Source organism: Lissotriton vulgaris, chromosome 5, assembly GCF_964263255.1.
Source record: "Lissotriton vulgaris chromosome 5, aLisVul1.2, whole genome shotgun sequence".
NCBI classification, from domain to species: domain Eukaryota; kingdom Metazoa; phylum Chordata; class Amphibia; order Caudata; family Salamandridae; genus Lissotriton; species Lissotriton vulgaris.
In genome coordinates this window covers 1606089179-1606108577 of record NC_141693.1, presented here as the reverse complement: position 1 = coordinate 1606108577, position 19399 = coordinate 1606089179, and the positions used below count along the sequence as shown (strand labels likewise).

General features: G+C 47.7%; 1 protein-coding gene across 1 annotated transcript in view; it reads left to right on the top strand.

The window, feature by feature from the left end:
- The window catches only part of PCK2 (phosphoenolpyruvate carboxykinase 2, mitochondrial), a 54968-nt gene extending 40551 nt beyond the window's left edge, over positions 1–14417 (top strand). Inside the window, exon 10 of the mRNA XM_086923755.1 lies at positions 13642–14417. Within this exon, the coding sequence (XP_086779881.1) occupies positions 13642–14096 (455 nt within the window). The 3' untranslated portion in view covers positions 14097–14417. The remainder of the gene's footprint in view (positions 1–13641) is intronic.
- The last annotated feature ends 4982 nt before the right edge of the window (positions 14418–19399 follow it).

The window sequence follows — 19399 nt, the reverse complement described above, 5'->3', positions numbered from 1 at the left end:
CCACGAAAGCAAGGATTGCAACGCCTGCTCCGTCTTCACGCCGAAGACTCTCAGGATTATAGAGAGGCAGAGGATAGCCAACCACAGCATGCAAGGAAAAGGCCAACCTCCATCGCTTCGGGACTTGGGCCTCTCCAGTGACGAAGAGGACAACCGCGCCGAGGGACCAGATGACTTCACGGTCACAGAGACCGATAAGAAAACTACAGAAGAGGTAGGAGAGACGTCGACCCCTAAAGCCCCGACAGACTCTCGAAAGCTTGAGTCACACTCTCGAAAAACAGAGTTTAAGTCCACGAAAGGAGCACTGGCACCAAAAATGTTGACGTCCGCAGCTGCATCCAAGGACAAACAGCCCCGCGGATCCTTCGAAAAGGACTCCCAGGCGGCGAAGACACACGAAAAGCCTAGGTCGTCGAAGCACGCCCCAGAAAATGAGCACTCGACTCTGAAGGAAAAGAACCCGAAGGCTTCTTCAAAGTCGGTGTCTACGTCGAAGAGATCGTCCGACACACTCAACGCCGAACAGGCCGCCGAGATGGAAAGGAAAAAGAGAAGGCTCGAGGCCGAAATGGATAACCTCCTGCAAAGGAAAAGAGAATTGGACAATCGGATGAAGAGGTTCACCATCCTGTCAAAGCCGGCGACGACTTTCTTCGAAGTCGAGGAAGAGGAGGAGTTTGACGCCGAAGAGCCGCCGAAAACTCCTGAGCCCCAGGAACACCAAGAGGAAGAGGGCCTATACTATTTCGAGGAAGGCGAAGAAGACCAGTGCACAAGTTTGGACTCCGCATCCTCGGCGGCGCGGGACCTGGATTGGCAGGACCTCGATGCCGAAAGAGGCCTTGGAGACGTACCCTTCGAGGCCTTTGCCGCCAGATGACATTGGGATCTACAACATGGTCATCAGGAGCGCGGCAACAGCTTATTGAAGTGAAACTGGAGGAAGAAAAACCAAAAGCCTGCTTCCTCCTAGAGACCCTTCTCCCCACTCAAACCTGGAGTCAATTCATCCCCATACTACCAAGTGTCCTGGACCAGGGGAGAGAGGCATGCAAAGAACCAGCAAGCTGCAGGTCTGTCACACCCAAGACAGAGAAGAAATACAAACACTCCTTTAAGGATCTTCCCTACATCCAGCGATCCGTCACAGCTGACTACATCATTGCAGCAACAGCCAGAAAAAGGGCCAACATTCCAACTAACTCAGGCCCAACACCTGACAAGGAGAGTAAGAGGATAGACCTCACTGGAAGGAAGATAGAGAGGAATGCAGCAGTACACTGGCGCATTGCCAGCTCTAATGCCCTACTCAACAGGTATACGTACCAGCATTGGGAAGAGGTCAGACAGCTGCTCAAACACCTCCCTGAGCAATACCAACAGAGGGCAACACACCTGGTCGAAGAAGACAAGAATGTAGCCAACTCATGCCTAAAATCAGCCCTGGATGCGGCCGACACGTCAAGCAGGCCCATGATGATCGGGGTCACAGAGAGAAGGCATGCCTGGCTGAGAATATCAGGCTTAAAGCCGGAAGTACAAAATTAACATCCTGAACACCCTCTTCAATGGTGAAACCCTGTTCAGAGCACCAGTGGATGAGAAACTCCCCCAACTCAAAAAGGAACATGAAACTGCAAGGTCCATCCATAGGGACCTTGCAATTCAGAGGAATGAGGAGAGGCACACGGACACAGCGGCCAAACGGAAGAGGGGGAAACCAGCCGGGAACGTCACATCAGACATCCCATCAGGGCTACCAGAGCGACAACCAAGCACAGCAGGGCTAGCAAAAACAATCCTGGCAATATCAGCCTTGGGGCCAGTCCTTTCGCGGGAGGGCGAATGGACGAGGGCAAACAAGAAGGGGGGCCAGCAACCCACTTCAGAGTGACTCCACACCACCAACCGTCCCCACCCACACAACACCTCTAGGGGAGGGGCACACCAAAGTCAGCAAAAAAGGGTCACACGGACAAAAGATCAACGAACATGTAACACCAGTAGGAGGCAGACTAAAACACTTCTTCCAGGAATGGAAGAAAATAACAACAGACAAATGGATACTGAACATCATACAGATTGGATACTGCATAGAACTGGAAAAGAAACCACCAAACAGGAAACCGAAAAGAAAAATGCACTCAGCAAAAGAACTAGCTCTTCTCACAGAGGAAGCTCAAGAACTCCTCCACAAAGAAGCCATAGAAACAGTACCATTCAAAGAAAGAAACAAGGAAGTGTACTCTAACTACTTCCTCGTACCAAAGGTGGACGAAACACTAAGACCCATCCTGGACCTACGGTTCCTAAACCAATACATTAGAACACAAAAATTCAAGATGACATCTCTTCAAGAAGTCATTCCTCAGAGAAGGGACGGAGACTTTATGTCCACCATAGACCTAAAGGACGCCTACCTACACATTCCCATGAACAGACAGCACAAACATCTACTGAGATTTGCCATCAACAAGGCACACTACCAGTTCACTGCCCTGGCTTTCGGACTAAAATCCGCACCAAGGGTCTTCACCAAGTGCCTCGCGGCCGTGGCAGCGCACCTCAGGAGGGAAGGGATCCATGTATACCCCTACCTCGATGACTGGCTCTTAAAAGCAAGTTCCTACAAATAATGCAAGGGACATGTACAACGGGTCACAAAAACGCTAACGGAACTGGGATTCTCAATACACTGGGGGAAATCCTCAATTGAACCAGAGCAAGTGAAGATCTTCCTAGGCGCACAGATCAACACCATACAGAGCAAAGTGTTCCCCAGCGACAAGAGAACACTTGCCCTGCTGAAGGAGACACGTCAGTACCAGAAGGGCCGAGCTCTGACAGTGAGGACAGCGAGCAATATCATGCGGATGATGGCATCCTGCATACACCTGGTCCCCAATGTACGGCTACACATGAGACCATTCCAGGAATGGCTGCAACAACAATAGTCACAAGCTACAGGATGTTGGGAAGATCTAGTGGCTGTAATGCATGCAGTGCAAGAGGAGATAGCGTGGTGGAACAAGGAGAACATAACCGAGGGGAAGCCTTTGACACCACAAAACCCAACAGTGACCATCGCCACAGACACATCCCAGAAGGGATGGGGAGCACCCATGAACCAACTCAAGGTGCGGGGCCTGTGGACACCAGCAGATGCAATCAGGCACATCAACTACCTGGAACTAAAGACCATGTTCCTCGCCCTAAAAGCCTTCCCGAAACAAGTGTACGGGCAAAGAGTGTTGATACAGACCGACAACACCACAACGATGTTCTACATCAACAAACGGGGAGAAACACAATCAGTCGCACTATCCAACCTAGCGCAGGACATATGGAGATGGGCCATCCCACTCAAAATAGACCTCCTAGCTATACACCTACCAGGGAAGGACAACGTGGAGGCAGACTGGCTCAGCAGACAGACATCGGCATCCCACGAGTGGGAGCTCAATGCACAAGAAACCCAAAGGCTATTCAAGAAGTGGGGGACTCTGACAATAGACCTATTTGCAACACACCAGAATGCAAAGTGCCGATACTTCGCATCCAGGCAACCAGGGGAACAATCACAAGGGAATGCCCTATGGATAAGCTAGTCAAAAACATTTGCCTACGCTTTTCCCCCGATACCACTGATGCACAGGGTACTCAGCAAATGCAGAACCAGCAACATGACGCTGAATCTGGTGGCACCACATTGGGCCAGGCAGTGATGGATTTCACAAATAGTGGAGATGGCGCAGGGACCGCCTCACAAATTCGGGAAAAGAAAGCACTTACTCTCCATGCAAATCGGAGAGGTACTCCACCCAGAGCCAGAGAGCCTCTGCCTAGCGGCATGGCTCCTGAAGACCTAGAGTTTTTCAATTCTGAAACTGCCGGAGAACACACTGCGGGTGCTACGAGAGGTAAGAAGGCCTACCACACGGAGGTGCTATGTGGCAAAATGGAAAAGATTCACACAATGGTGTATCAAGGAGAAACTGCACAAGAAGATTACAAGGGAATCAACGGTGCTAAAATATTTAATGCACCTACTCAAATTAAACCTAAGTTCCACCTCGCTGATGGTACACCTAGCCACGATAATAGCCTACACAAGAGGAGAGACAGGAAAGAGCTTCTTTACATCACAAGTAGTAAAACGATTCCTGGAAGGGGCTAAAAGAATAGCACCACCCAAAAGGATGCCACCACCGGCATGGAACCTTAATTTAGTCCTAACCGAGCACCTTTCGAACCCTTTCATAAGGCATCACTACAAATGCTCTCAATGAAGACAGCCTTTCTAGTGGCAATCACCTCGCTACGCAGGGTAAGCGAACTGCAAACGCTAACACTGCAAGAACCCTCCATTCAAATACACAATGATCTGGTGGTAATGAGAACTGACCCACACTTTATACCAAAGGTGGTGTCAAGGTTTCACATGAACCAGACAATACAAATACCAAGCTTCTTTCAGAAACCATCCACAAGCGCAGAGAGGGCACTGCAAACTCTGAGCGCTAGCAGGGCAGTAATGCATTACATGGAAAGAACTAAAGAGCACAGGAAAACAAAAAGTTATTTGTGTCATTCGCTAGCAGTTTCCTGGGTAGACCAGTAACAAAGGGCACCATTTCACGATGGATCGCACAAACAATACAATTATGCCACAAGCAGGCAGGTCAAGAACTAATAGAGGGGGCACAAGCCCACTCTACCAGGAAAAAAGGGAGCAACAATAGATTTACTGGCTAACACACCCAGAACTTGAAAACATTGCCAAGGATTCACGAACAGAACACAAAAACAAAAAAAAAAGAATCCGAAGATGGCGCCCTAAGGTGGGAGCTTCTGCAGGAAGCATGCCGACGTCACAGGAAGTACACCAGAAGGTGGGACGTCGATGCCCACCTGGGCTATGAATTTTTTTTTAAAAAAGAAAGAAAAGACTACGATTCCGGACCCAACCTCTAGACCGCAGAATAATGCACAGCATAGTGAATCCAGATCTCCAACCTGCAAAACTACACTGACTGGTAAGAAACCATTCGATTCCTGTCCCACCCCCTTTCTGATTGTTTGATTAAAGATAAACTCAGCCTCATCCTGAAGCAAGGTAAAATGGATGCATTTGCTAAGTTAGCTGGAGTAGCACCAATTGACCCAGGGTTTGGCTGTGTCACAGCAATGCAGGTGCAAGCCACTTTGACTCATCAGCCTCCATGGAATTCTTTCTGTGGTGATCCAATCATCCTGCACATCCCCACAGATCAATATTAAGGAAGTGGGCATGGGTGTGGGGCTCCTCCACCAGGATCGAAGAATACAGTGAATAGAGTCAATGAAGCAAAGGACTGAGTATCCAAACTTGTAGTGGTGAAGGAGGTGTAAGCCAACAAGTTCATAACTTCTCAAAAGGTTAAGTAGACAATGCAGCGGGACAAGCCCGCCACATCAGTCTAAAGTTTTTGGGCTTCGGCAGAGGGTGTGAAGGGTAATTGTCCCGAAGTCTTCCTGGAGCCAGTGGCGTACTATCTCAGATGGTTGGTTTTCATGTTTTGAGGTAGATACAAAAGCCTCCTCCAGAGATCACAGTGGGGGAGACTTCAATTGATTGATAGTTAACGCATAAGCCATTAATAACGGACATGGCACACTAGACTCCAATAGAGGACTTTGTGGGGCGTGTAGCACTGACCTGCCCGCAACCAACAATACACCCATTTTTAATAAGTGCATAGATCCCTTTCTTAACTTGTTTTTTATTATTGAATTTTAACCCCTTTCACTGCTGCGGCTATTCCGCCGCAGTGCTAAGGGGGTGGGGGTGTGGGGGGGCCGCGCGGCGGTCCCGTGCTCGTGACGGAACCGCTCCGTCACGGCACGCGGGCGAGCTGTGCTTGTGACTGAACGGTTCCGTCACGGCCCCGCCCGCGATAGAGAACGTTAGCGCAGGCCCGGAATTTGCGCCGCGCAGGTGCGGCGCGCGGGCCATGACGGAACCGTTCCATCACCAGCACAGCCCAACCGAGTGTCGTGACGGAACGGTTCCATCACGAGCATGGGAGGGGTTAAGATAATAACCGAGGTAGACCTTTTAGCCACAGTACACCCCAGTTGGCCAAAGACTAGGGGGAGGCAAGGCTCAGCAATCAACATGTAACGACTTGATGCTTGGTGGCTTAAAAAAACACTAGTCTTAGCAACACTAGTCTTAGGGTGGCCCTACAGAAAGAAACTGATAAAAACCCTTGTCCTAACAAAGGTTCTATTGATTCCCCAGCAATATTATGGGAAGCATTTTAATCAGTAGAGAGAGGCAGGGCTGTAGACTACATCTTGAACATCAAACATGTCCAGCAGGAGGAAATCTGTGCGGCAGAGTTTGTACTCCTCAACATGGAGTGACTATACAGAAGCAATGTCACTGAGATGCACCTGCTTGAGATTGAGAGTGGAAAATTGTAGTATCGACAGCTTCTCACAGAAGAGGCCAAAATATGTGGTTATTGCCTAAAGCCAGCTTTATGACAAAGATGATAAAGCTCTAAACTTATTCTTCTGGACTAGGTACAAAAAAAGGTAAATATACACTATCTCTTATACATCAGAAATATGGAAGGGCAGAGAGTAAGACCCAGCAGCAACCGGAGAACTGAGTTCTAGCTGGGACATTATAGCCCGAGGGCGCTCTCAAATAGTGTGACCATGAGGGCCTTCGTAGCAGATCTGTAACTGAAGAGCCTCACTGACATGGCGAGCGACCCTATTGACTACCCCATTACTGAGGAAAAAGGTGACTGGCGCCATTGGTCAAATGTTGTCCTAGAAAACCCTGGAAACTAATGGATTCTCCATAAAATTTGTAAAATTACACTTCAGCATACTGGACCACATCTGCTGATGACGCACACAGCTGTAAGGGAATCAGGAGAGTTACCCCAGGACTCCAGTGAGGTGTTCATAATGTCGGTGCCTAAATCTGAGTATCCAGTCAACTGCTGCGACCGTTTCACTAATGTTGAAGCTATAATTCATGTGATATCACACAAGTCAATGCATATCATGACTTACAACACCTTAACCATGCCCTGCTAGTTGCAGGAAGGCTCAAATTGCCAATAGCAGTCTTTCAGATAGAATTTGAGAAGACTTTAATAATCTGAAATGGGAGCACATTTTAGCCCTCCTCACATGACTGAATCTAGGCCAGGTCTTCCTTGCATCCCGTGCTACTATGTGGCTGAGACTAGCACCGAGCGTAACTGCCACCCAGGTAAATTTAGCACTTGTGACGGGAATGGATCAAACTAGGGGCCATGCACAGTGCACGGTCTCTGGTTTGATCCTTAACTGTTATGGACACTTAGACCAGCTACACAAGTGAGTCTGGAAGATTCCCTCAAAGAAAATGTGTGATTTTAGCCAAAGTTTGGGGTTTGCATGGTGTTCTGAGTAAGAAAACGTATTGGAAGCCATGCAAGTCATACCAACTTGGACCCCACTGAGTGTTTAGTTTTAATGAATGTTTGAATTCAGAAGGGTTCCCTGGTTGTTGGCTGACCAAGAGTCTGAATAATGCAGCCATTCAGCAGGGCAAGTGATAGAAAATTGGGATTTTGCTCAATTGTAATGTATTCAGGTTTTATACAGCGCGCAATTACCCAAAGGTGTCTTAGCGCTAGCATTTAACCCTGAAAACCCACCATAGACCAGAACAACTACATAAATTTAGTTATGGTTCTTTAAGTAAAGCCACGTTTTTATCAGTTTCCTAAATTGCAACAGTTTGGATTGAAACACAGTTTAGAGGCAAAGCGTTCCAGAGTTACCTAACACAAAACGAGAAGCTCCTGCCTCCCCATCTTGCTTTATTTATTCTGGGCACAGTTCCCTTTCTAGCTGAGCTTGATCTAAGAACCCGGCCCAGTGAGTGCCATGAAAACGTTTTCTGAAAGTATACCAGTACATTATGGTTTAAGATCAATCCTACCTCTGACTGATCCTATGAAGGCTCTGCAAGGATCGAGACGTAGGGGCTGTCTTATGAATTTAAAACACCAGTCTGTCAGCTGCGTTTTGAAGAGATTGAAGTTTCTTTTCACCACACACTTTTGGGTGGCCATATACAAAGCGTTACAGTAGTCAATCTTTGTAATGACAAGTGTCACAACGACTGTCTTTTGTAGTTCCAGAGGAATAAACAGAAAGATCTTCTTTAACCCCTTCCATGCTGATGATGGCCCCCGGCCGTCTTGCATCACGGTGGGCGTGTGCTGATGACGGCTGGGGGCCGTCATGAACCCGCCCACTCTCTAAATCGCCCGCATAGGCGCAGAATCGCGGCCGCGCCCAAGGAGTTAGTCCTAAGCAGGAAAAAACAGAAAGAGGTGATTTGGTTTATTTGCTCTGAACAGCACAGTTTGGTGTCAAATATGACGCCAAGATTTCTAACTTTTTGAACTAGGTAAGGAAGAGAACCAGATTGGTTGGCCATCATTAAGAATTCCAGAAGGTGGAGACAATATGTGAAGACCATACGTCAGCCAAAAGAATGCCAATTTCCTGTTGCTTGCCATGGGAATGGTCTAGTCCTCATCGGGCCGAAAGAATGTTGGCACTATATAATGTCAAGGCAGCCCCCATCCCATTATTTCTTTAAGAAATATCCCTGGCATCCGTGTGCTTTCTGCCACATCCTGTGTTAAGATTGGGGGCAAATTCTCCTATCGTTCCCTGGGAAGGGGGCATGAGCCTCTTGTGGAGGTTGGGGGCACATAAGGATGCTTGGGCAGGCTGTCCCAATCCACCCCTTCCATTTACCCTACTGCAATTTTTTACAGGTCTTATTGCTGGTAACACCCCCTCCCCTCCCACACACCCCCTCCCCAATGGTTCCAGGGGATAAACTCCCCTAATCTGCCCCCAGGGTAGATGAAAGACTGCTGGACCCTTTCTGGGAAGGGGGCATGACCTGTTTCTTGGGTAAGCCGGTCCTAACACTTCTCTTTTTTGACAATTTTTTTCCATGTGTCTAGGGAGCTTTCTGCCGCCCCAGTGGGTAGAGGGGGGGGGGTGTCACATTGGGGGTTTAACCTTGTTGGTTAAATCCTTCATATGGAACAATCAAGCTGCCATATTGGCACTGACCAGTTATTGTAAATCGGTCTTTGACGCGAATCCAGGCATGGCAGATTTTATGGCATACTTCCAAGCGGTTTACCTAGTGGTCATTACTGACTGGATGTTTGGTGCCGTATCGGACTCTGGGGGAGCTTTGGGTGATAAGTGGATTAACGCCTATACATGACATCTGTGGGGGCTGGGTAGGTTTGGCATCAGTAGAGTGATGATCCGCCAGCCTCTAAGATAGTACTGGTAAGAAGGAGAGACTCTTTGCATGCCCTGGGATGGGCAAATAAGTTAACAAGAGAATCCCCACCTCGTGCTGGGAGACTTCAACATAGGGTCGCAGAAGTTGAAGGCTTCAGGGCTGGGATACACTTGACATCTTTATAATGGGGAATGTGGTCACAAGTAAGTCTACAAATTCCTTCACAGCCCTGCGGAAGGAGTTTGAACTTTCATAGGACAGCTCCGTCATGCACTAACACTCTACCGGATCATCCTCTAGGAGCTCCCCCAATTACACCCATTAGAAGTGAAACTCACCATATCTGAACTTACAGATGAAAAGGTAATGGGAATGTTTAAGCATGGTGATACATGGGCCAGGCACCTTCCCAGTACTATTGGAGGCATAGAATGCTGACGTTGGTCCCTTGGATGCAGTGAAGTGGCACACTGCTCTGATGGTCCCTAGACCAATAGCCATATCATCAAGCTTGTACAATTTAAGTCTTTATGTCGTACACACTTCTAACGAATAGGACTCTAGGACTCCGGAATATGGGTAGATTTCCCGACCCCTTCCCCCCCTCCCCCCTCCCCTCTCCACCCCCCCCCCCCGACATGTTTGGGTAACACCGGAAACACCACCAGCTGATCCGCGCCGCCAAGAAAACAGCATTCAAGGACCGGTTGGACAACAACGCACACAACTGCAAGGAACTCTTCAACATCGTCAAAGAGCTTTCCAACCCCAGCGCAGGAAACAACGACATCACCCCATCGCAAGACCTCTGCAACTCCCTGGCTTCATACTTCCACAACAAGATCGCGGACATACACAACAGCTTCAACAACCAACCAACGCACACCATGACCGAACAACCACCCCCCACCACCACCCTCCGCGCCTGGACCCCGATCAGCACCGAAGACACCATCCGCACGATGAACTCCATCCACTCCGGATCACCGACCGACCCCTGCCCTCACCACGTCTTCAACAAAGCCGACGCTGTCATCGCACCCCACCTGCGAGACATCATCAACACATCCCTCGACACCACCATCTTCCCCGAGAGCTGGAAACACGCCGAACTCAGCGCCCTACTCAAGAAACCAACAGCGGACCCCACCGACCTCAAGAATTACCGCCCCATCTCGCTCCTCCCGTTTCCAGCCAAAGTCATCGAGAAGACCGTCAACAAGCAGATGGCCGCTTTCCTCGAGACGAACGGATCCCTCGACCCCTCACAGTCCGGCTTCCGAGCCAACCACAGCACCGAGACCGCCCTCATCGCCGCCACCGACGACATCCGAGCCCTGATGGACAATGGAGAAACAGCGGCCCTCATCCTCCTAGACCTCTCCGCGGCATTCGACACGGTCTGCCACCGCACCCTAGTACGGCGCCTCAGCAACGTCGGAATCCAGGACAAGGCGCTGGAGTGGATCACCTCCTTCCTCGACGGGAGAACACAGAGAGTCCGCCTACCACCGTACAAGTCAGAGGCCACCGAAGTCATCTGCGGCGTCCCCCAAGGATCATCTCTGAGCCCCACCCTCTTCAACGTCTACATGAGCCCCCTCGCGGCCATCGTACGCAAACACAACCTCAGCATAATCTCCTACGCCGACGACACCCAGCTGATCCTCTCCCTGACCAACGACCCCGCCGCCGCCAGAGCCAACCTGCACGAAGGGATGAAAGAGGTAGCCGAGTGGATGACGACCAGCCGCCTGAAACTGAACTCGGACAAGACGGAGGTCCTCATCCTGGGCTCCTCTCCCTCCGCCTGGGACGACTCCTGGTGGCCTCCCGCCCTGGGCACCGCACCCAAACCGACAGACCATGCACGCAACCTGGGCTTCATCCTGGACTCCTCCCTCTCCATGACCAGGCAAGTCAACAACGTCTCCTCGGCATGCTTCAACATCCTACGCATGCTACGGAAGATCTTCTGGTGGATCCCCACCGAGACCAGGAAGACCGTCACCCAGGCCCTCGTCACCAGCCGACTGGACTACGGCAACGCCCTCTACGCCGGGACCACCGCCAAGCTCCAGAAGAGACTCCAGCGGATCCAGAACGCCTCAGCCAGACTCATCCTCGACATCCCACGAACCAGCCACATCTCCGGACATCTGCGAGACCTTCACTGGCTCCCCGTCAACAAAAGAATCACCTTCCGCCTCCTCACCCACGCACACAAAGCCCTACACGACCAAGGCCCGAGCTACCTCAACAGCCGAGTCAACTTCTACGCTCCCAAACGCCACCTCCGATCAGCCAACCACGCCCTCGCCGCCGTCCCCCGCATCCGAAGAGCGACTACAGGAGGAAGGTCCTTCTCCCACCTGGCCGCCAAGACCTGGAACTCCCTCCCGACCGACCTGCGCCTGACCCAAGACCACCTCTCCTTCAGGAAGAAGCTGAAGACCTGGCTGTTCGAGCAGTAGCGGCTCCCCCCCCCCCCAGCGCCTTGAGACCCCACGGGTATGTAGCGCGCTTATAAGTGTCACTGATTGATTGATTGATTGATTATGGTAACTTTCATTAGGGGCTTCTGGGATGCAGTGCTGGAGGTACTGTCCGCATAGTAGGGCACCAACAGTCCTCAACCCTCAGGCCCCCCCCCCTCCCTTGTGCTACTATACGTTCTAGATTAAATGGATTTAAACAGATGCTGCCTTGCTTTTAGGGACCAAGGGCCAGATGTAGGTAGCCCTGTACCGATCGGAATCGGCCGAAAATACCGATTTTCGGACGTTTCCGATCGGTAAAGGGCTATGGAGATGTAGGGGCACATATTCGGTAATTTTACCGAATCGTTATTATTACCGAATCGGTAAATTTACCGATTCGGTAATATTTACCTATTCGGTAAAATTACCGAAAATGCAATGTGGGTAGCCAATTTTCCATTGGCACATGGCTTTCAGAATCGGTATTTTACCATGGAATACAAATCCATGGTAAAATACCGATTCCTGTGTACATGCACATCTGTGCATGTACACATGTGCCATGTGACAGACAGACGTGCCCTTAGGGCATGTCTGTGTGCCACATTGCACACATGCCCGTTTTGGGGGTGCTAGAGGGTGTCCAAGTGACACCCCCTGCACCCTTGACAAATTCGGTATTTACCGATTCGGTAAATCCGGATCGGTATTTGAATTGAATCCTATGGGCTTCAAGGCCCATAGGATTCAATAGCAAATACCGATTCGGTATTTACCGAATCGGTAAATACCGAATTTCAAGGTATCGGTAAAAAATCCAGATGTTGGTATCTACATCCCATTTACCGATTTTGAAATACCGAATCGGTAAAATTCGGTATTTCAAAATCGGTAAATGGGATTTACCTACATCTGGCCCCTAGACTTTATAGACGTTAAAGGGGAGACTGATTAGCACAGGAGGGAGGCGGAAGCTCTAAGCCTACGTAAGCAGGGCTAGACAGGTGATAGAAGACTTGAAAGAACAATATGAGGCACCAAGCTGCCCACAGAAGCACCGCAAAGTGTAGAAAACAAAGAATATTGACACACCCCAACTGATGCACTCCATTGTGTTTTTAAATTTGGTAATTGTTCTTGCTATGTTGTTCTTTGTTGTATCCAGTTTTATATGCTGTGTATCTGATGTCTGCTCTGTGTCTATGGTGTCTGTGAGGTGATATAGAATTCTAGTGTGCAGTAGATCCCTCCAGCCAGGTGGAGAAGCTCAGGAGGGCTAGACCTGAGCTGATGCCAACATGCTCCTGGTGGGGTGCTATTTAATGTAACTTCCCTTAATAAATCAACTTAATGCTACAACTACAGTCAACATCTTTACTTCGTAACCTACCTCAACCCTCTTTTGTACAAATATGACTGATGTGCTTGATACACACAACTTGGGGGATGTCCCTGTTCCATGCCCCATGGCATTCTCTTCTCTTGTTGATTGGTACATAGAAAGCTAGTAAAACTGTTTATTAATCAATGACGTCTAATGAGAACTTTGTAACCGCGCCTCTAAGGAGTCTCCGAGGGTCCTACTCAGAATGGCGTTTGTGAGATATGTGGTAGCAAAGCCACAATGTTATCATTGAGAGAGAGACACACCGGATGTAGCGCCATTGAGAGCTTTTTCCTAGTTGAAGTCTGTGAGAGCCACAACCCAAAAACCAGTCTCTAAGAACTGTGTGAGTCTCACCCAGCATGGTGTCTATGAGGGGTTGGAAATGCTACCCAAAATATACAGCTGTTTACAGTCTTCCTTTCTTTCTTGTCTCCCAGGGAAAGTCATCATGCATGACCCCTTCGCCATGCGACCATTCTTTGGATACAACTTTGGGCACTACTTATCACACTGGCTGAGCATGCAGAACCGTCCATCTGTCCAACTTCCCAAGATCTTCCACGTCAACTGGTTCAGAAAGGACTCCGAAAACAACTTCCTTTGGCCCGGCTTTGGGGAGAACTCACGAGTCCTGGACTGGATCTTCCGTCGTGTGGATGGCGACCCGAGTGCCCGGGTTACACCCATTGGTTATGTGCCAGCAGAAGGAGCCCTGGACTTGCAAGGGCTGCCCCCAGTTGATACCAATGAGCTCTTCTCCCTTCCCAAGGGATTCTGGGAGCAGGAGGTGGGCGAGGTCAGGCAATACCTGACTGAGCAGGTGAACCAAGACTTGCCTGGTGAGGTAGTGAGTGAGCTGGACGCGCTGGAGGAACGGGTGAAGAAGATGTGAGTGTCTGAACGAAGAAGGTGCAAGTCTTTGCTGCCGGCTTGCTCTGTTAGTGAGGGAGTAATGGCTACACCCCTTCAAGGGGTGAAACTGTGAAACATTCCATTGTTTACATGATTTCTTCAGGACTACAATCAGATTATTTTTCAGGGAAGACACTCTTCATCACGAACCAAAGAAGGGTTTCTGTGGGGAGGAAGGGGAGGGAAATAGGGACTGGGTTGGGTCTTTCCGATATTTTTTGCCTTTTAACTATTTTTGTACAGAAATAAATTGAGGGAAGTGCGTTTTCTTGTTGATGAAAAATAAAGAACTATGCTGCGACTTTATATTGCCAGACTCAACTCTGTTTGCGAAAAATGGAGGAAGGGCACGCCTCCAAACATCCTGTTCCTCAATATTCACTTATGAGGTCTGTTCTTCTGTCCTATTGCAATCCCTGGTCACTAAGGAAAATCAGTGAGGCTCATTCATTTAGCACTGGTATCCCAGAGCCTCCAGTTGAATAAACACGTTATTATATTTAAGAGTTTGACTCTTTGTGAGCAGCCATATTGACAAGTAATAAGCTCCAAGTGCAGTCAGAACAGCTACTTGTAAATAGAATATTTCCTATTTACAGGAAAGTTTAATAGGTCAGCGGAAATGAATCTATTAACAAAAACAAAGAATGGTAATACGTTCTGGTTTTCAGATGTAATCCCAGACTGCTGTATGGCTGCTGATCATCCGGGAGCTGGATCTAGGCGGACGCTAGTTTCCCCTACGGGGACTGGGCAGGGCAGGGAATGTGTAGGCTCATTAAACTTGCTGTCCTAAATTGTACTGCATCCCTGCAGGTATGTGTAATATCCGAGTGAACAAGCATCTCAAAAGATCTTGTGATGTTGTCGCGTCAGGTAAAGCACAATTTCTATGGGGAATCTGATATAATCGATCAAAAGGGTGATGGTTTGCAAATTCCATGCCACATAATACACTTTAACGCCTCTTACAGAGATCGTAAGTACATCTCTTTCTCCTTTAAATTTCAAGTGAAGTGGAACCCAGCCAAACAACTTCTTCAGATGAAAATGTTGGAACGAAAAGCAGTGTCTAGTAATCAAGATGTTTCAAACAAACCTATAAATGAACACATGGTCTTTCACACAGATGTTTTGTTTTGTGTAGAGACCTGCAGGGCACTTGCTTGTCATGTCCATTTGTTTTCCTGCTCCTGCACACCTTGGTCAATCTATTTCCAAGGGTGGCAAATGTAGTTGGATAGTTAAATGCATCAGCAAAGAATGACGACCACATCTGCATTCTCTGGTTTACCAGGCTAAGTGTTTGGTCTAATTTGAGAAGAATTAATGAGCAGAATCCACGGAATCCATTAGTGTAGAAAATTACTTGTTTCCTCTTATTTCATTTTATATAATTCTGCAGAGATAACCTGCCTGCAAAATTAAGCAATTGCAAAAGGTGCCGAAGAGCCTGCCACGATTCAGCCAGCTCCCCGGCCTTTCTCAAAGATGACCCCACAATTACTTTCCTGACATTTAAAGCCTCATAATTAATTCTGTAATAGTTGTGTAGTAGCTCAGTAATAGACAAAATACGAACTGGATCACAAATTATAATTATGTACATATATACTAAATTATTCGTATAAAGTCAACAGGTGAAAAATGACGGCACTGCAATTTTCAATATTAGTTAATCATATAACCTAGATGAACATACAAATCTAAATGACAGCATAAAAGGCATATAATACCTGATAGAAAAAAATAGAGGGGATTGATTGCTGAAAATATATTGATGTCAATTTCATTAATTTACAAAATAATAAGAAGACAGGAAAACCTACATTAAAACTATCAAGATATTTGTTTTCTGTTGATGCAATAGTAAGCACGGTTCAATCTGTCGTAAACTGAGCTTTCAATCTCTTCTTTTATGTGGGGGTTTTACAAAATCCATCTATTTGTACTTCCACCATGCTTACCTAAAAAAGTACAGCAACTGGATGATGGTCAAATGCATTTTAAATCTGCTATACTTACGCTCAGAGACATTCCACTCTCGAAGAAGGGAATACCATGGGCTTTGTTGGCAATATTCCACTCTTGGTCATCTATAGACACATCTACAAAACATTATAATGTTGACAGTAAGCAAAAAAGGAAACCCGACTGTTCCAGTTTTATTTAAAAAGATTAGCGACTACACCGATCTCTGCTTTCCATCGACCTTAAATTTAAAGGAATAAACCACTGTTTTTAAGTCCGCGCAAAGCATATGATCTACAACAAACTAAGCTGCAAACAGAAATATTTGTAGCAAATTGAGTTGCTGGTTGGGGGGGGGGGGGGGTTAATACCCTACTCAGGCAGCAACCACAATTCCTGTGAAGTCACACGCAAACCCCAAATTAACTTGTGCTCAACCCTCCCGTAGCTTGGCACAAAGCAGCGAGGCTTAACTTAGAAACGTCCCACATCAATTTAGAAAAATAGAGTACAATTTAATATATTATTTGAGATCAAAGCAACAAAAATCCAATCAGTAGAAACACAGATATACAATTTTAAAGATGTATGTATAGTGCCAAAAAGCTACAAAGCAGCACTTGCGGTTACCTGGTCGTGCAGTACTGGGTGAAAGTCCCAACTTCACTCTGACCGTGATGGAGCATGGGTCGGATACAGAAACCAGGGTAGTCCCGCTGAAAGAGTTACCATCCGAAGTCCAGCGTAAATAGTTCCGTTTGCACTGGAAGGGGCCATGAGAAGCAAGGAAAGTGTTACTGATGGCAGTTGCTCTATCTCGAGGGGCAGGCTGGGCATCACCGTTTGTCGTCACTGTAATGAGAACGTCAGCCCATTGTGACCACCGCCTTTCCCCACTTCCCAAACATTCGAAAATTCTTTGAGGCACTTTAACTACCTTACTTTTGCTCCTCTGATGGGTAGCTGCAAATCAAGGCTCTCTCTCTCTCTGGCATACAATTCCATGAATATCTGAGTCAAGTCAACCTCAAGAACCAGAAAGCCAGAGAAAACAGGAGGAGTGGGATTAAGAAGCCTAAGGCCCTAAAGCCTGCTCCCAGCTTCAGATAGGACTGCAATGAGAAGCAATGAGAAACTATAAGAAACTTGGAATGCTGTGCTATCCAGATTGCAGTTGATCAGGGGTTCACTGATGATGGCCCTGAAAGCCACATTTTAGCAGACATGACTGACCAATTCTATAGATTTGGCCTGTGTAAAGGGTCTTTTCCGACTTAAGCATACACACATGATCTATACATAAATTCATCTGAAGACTCCCCCATACACATCAGCCTACCGATGGATCATGATGATGTCAGGTTTAGTCCTGGCTTGGCTCACTCTTCCTCTTGTCAAACCTCTAGGCACACTGATGACAGACCGCATGAAAACACAATTTGAAATGATCATGTTTTCATGCAAGCTCCCCCGGAGCTCCGAGCATGGTCATGTGTGGAGGCTCACATTTTGTGGTGGATTACTATCAAGGACTTCAAGTGTACCAAATGCATTTTACAATTTACATTCTGGAATGAACATGACCACATAAGAACTTTGCCAAAGTAACATTTCTTAACCCCTTGCGTGCGGCCGCGATTCTGCGCCTGTGCGGCGCTTTTAAAGAGTGGGCGGGTTCATGACGGCCCCCAGCCGTCATCAGCACATGCCCACCGTGCTGCATGACTGACTGGGGCCGTCATCAGCACGCAAGGGGTTAAAGACATAATAAAGACTACAAGACTAATATGTATACATACTACAGTCACCGCCAAAGCCTTGTACACAAGCCACCACTGTCTTGAGGTATTTGAAGATTCCAAGGGACAAAAAATGTAAATCCCTAAGGAACCTCAACCACTTATTAAAAGAGTAGCATGTATATGCCCTCTTGGCTTCCAGCTCTGCTGGTAAGTTGGGCATTACCAGAAGAACATCTCTGTATTAACTGTTTCTGGAAGTTCCTGTGCATAGGCAGGTGCCTATGTATCTGTGGGATAATCAGCCTCCTGAGCGCACCAGCTTTACAACAGTGGTCTCTAAAGTAATCTATTTTCGTGTGCAACCTTGAGACACACTGAGGCTTTCTCGTTGTCCTCATCTTTTCTAGCTTGCACATGCCTGCCAGAATAAAGCATTTGCGGATGCCTGTATTCCAGCATCCAGTCACCTACAAGAGAAAGCAGCTCTTAGTTCCGCACAAGTAAGAATATAGGCCAAGTCCGTCTAGGTCTATGCTCTTCGTACTGCTGTTTAAGGATACTCACCTCCGGTGTCTTCGGGGTTTTCTTTGGGCGAGTGATTTGACAATGACTCTGAACTGCATTTATCGCCACTAGCTGTATGTGGTGGTTTCCCACCAGACAATCCTACTGAGATGTCATCACAAGCACTTTAATTATTAAAATCATCTGACTTGTAAGTCAGCCTCAGCAATCGGATATTAGAAACCTAGTGTACTGCTTGTCTGGAAGCACTGGTAAGTCCCTCGATTTGTTAATGTTTTGTTGCGATTCTCAAAAATTGTGCATAAACGTGGTCGTATCCACTGCAGAGTCCATAGAGCAGTGATCCTCTACCATCAACGTAAACTGTATAGAAACTCAGAGTTGTTGGTAGGCATCTGTGCAGGTGCCTCGTGGCCGGCTTCCCATAATCCCACAGTTATCTTTGCTACCTCCATATAGACTGTGGTACTATTCCATGGGTAAGAACAGGCGGGCAGCGTGAGGACGTGAAATGGAGGTTTGCTCATGAGAACTCTCTTGAGGTGACTTTTTCTGTTACACCCAAAGCCACTCTGAATCCTGGTCTCTCTACTCTCTTTCCCTGTTTTCTTGACCTGTCCACATTCAGCTGGTCACTTTAGGTTTTCGCTTCCAGTCTCTCTGGGCTTGTCCTATTCTCTGGCCTTTTCTTTTCTATGATGTGTGAGACACCGGGAAACTACTAGGAGCCACCATTTTTGAAGTTCCTGGGGCTCCATACGGATGTACCACTGGATGTCACGCTGCAGCAGCAACTACTTGAGATACCAGGGCATCACTAGCCTCTGATTCTGCGGGGTCTAGACACACGGGTGTTTGGGAGAACCATACCTGATTTTTCCAGCTGGGAAGTCAGGCAGAAAGAATCACGTGAAGTTTTGGCTGCAGAAGCAGCCACACCTCTTTTAGCTTTTTCTTTTATAGTAGGTGGAAGCCTGCTAGGAATAAACTTCCTGTTGATCCTCTCTGCTAGAGAAAAACAGCTCTGACTCTCCCTTATTTGCCC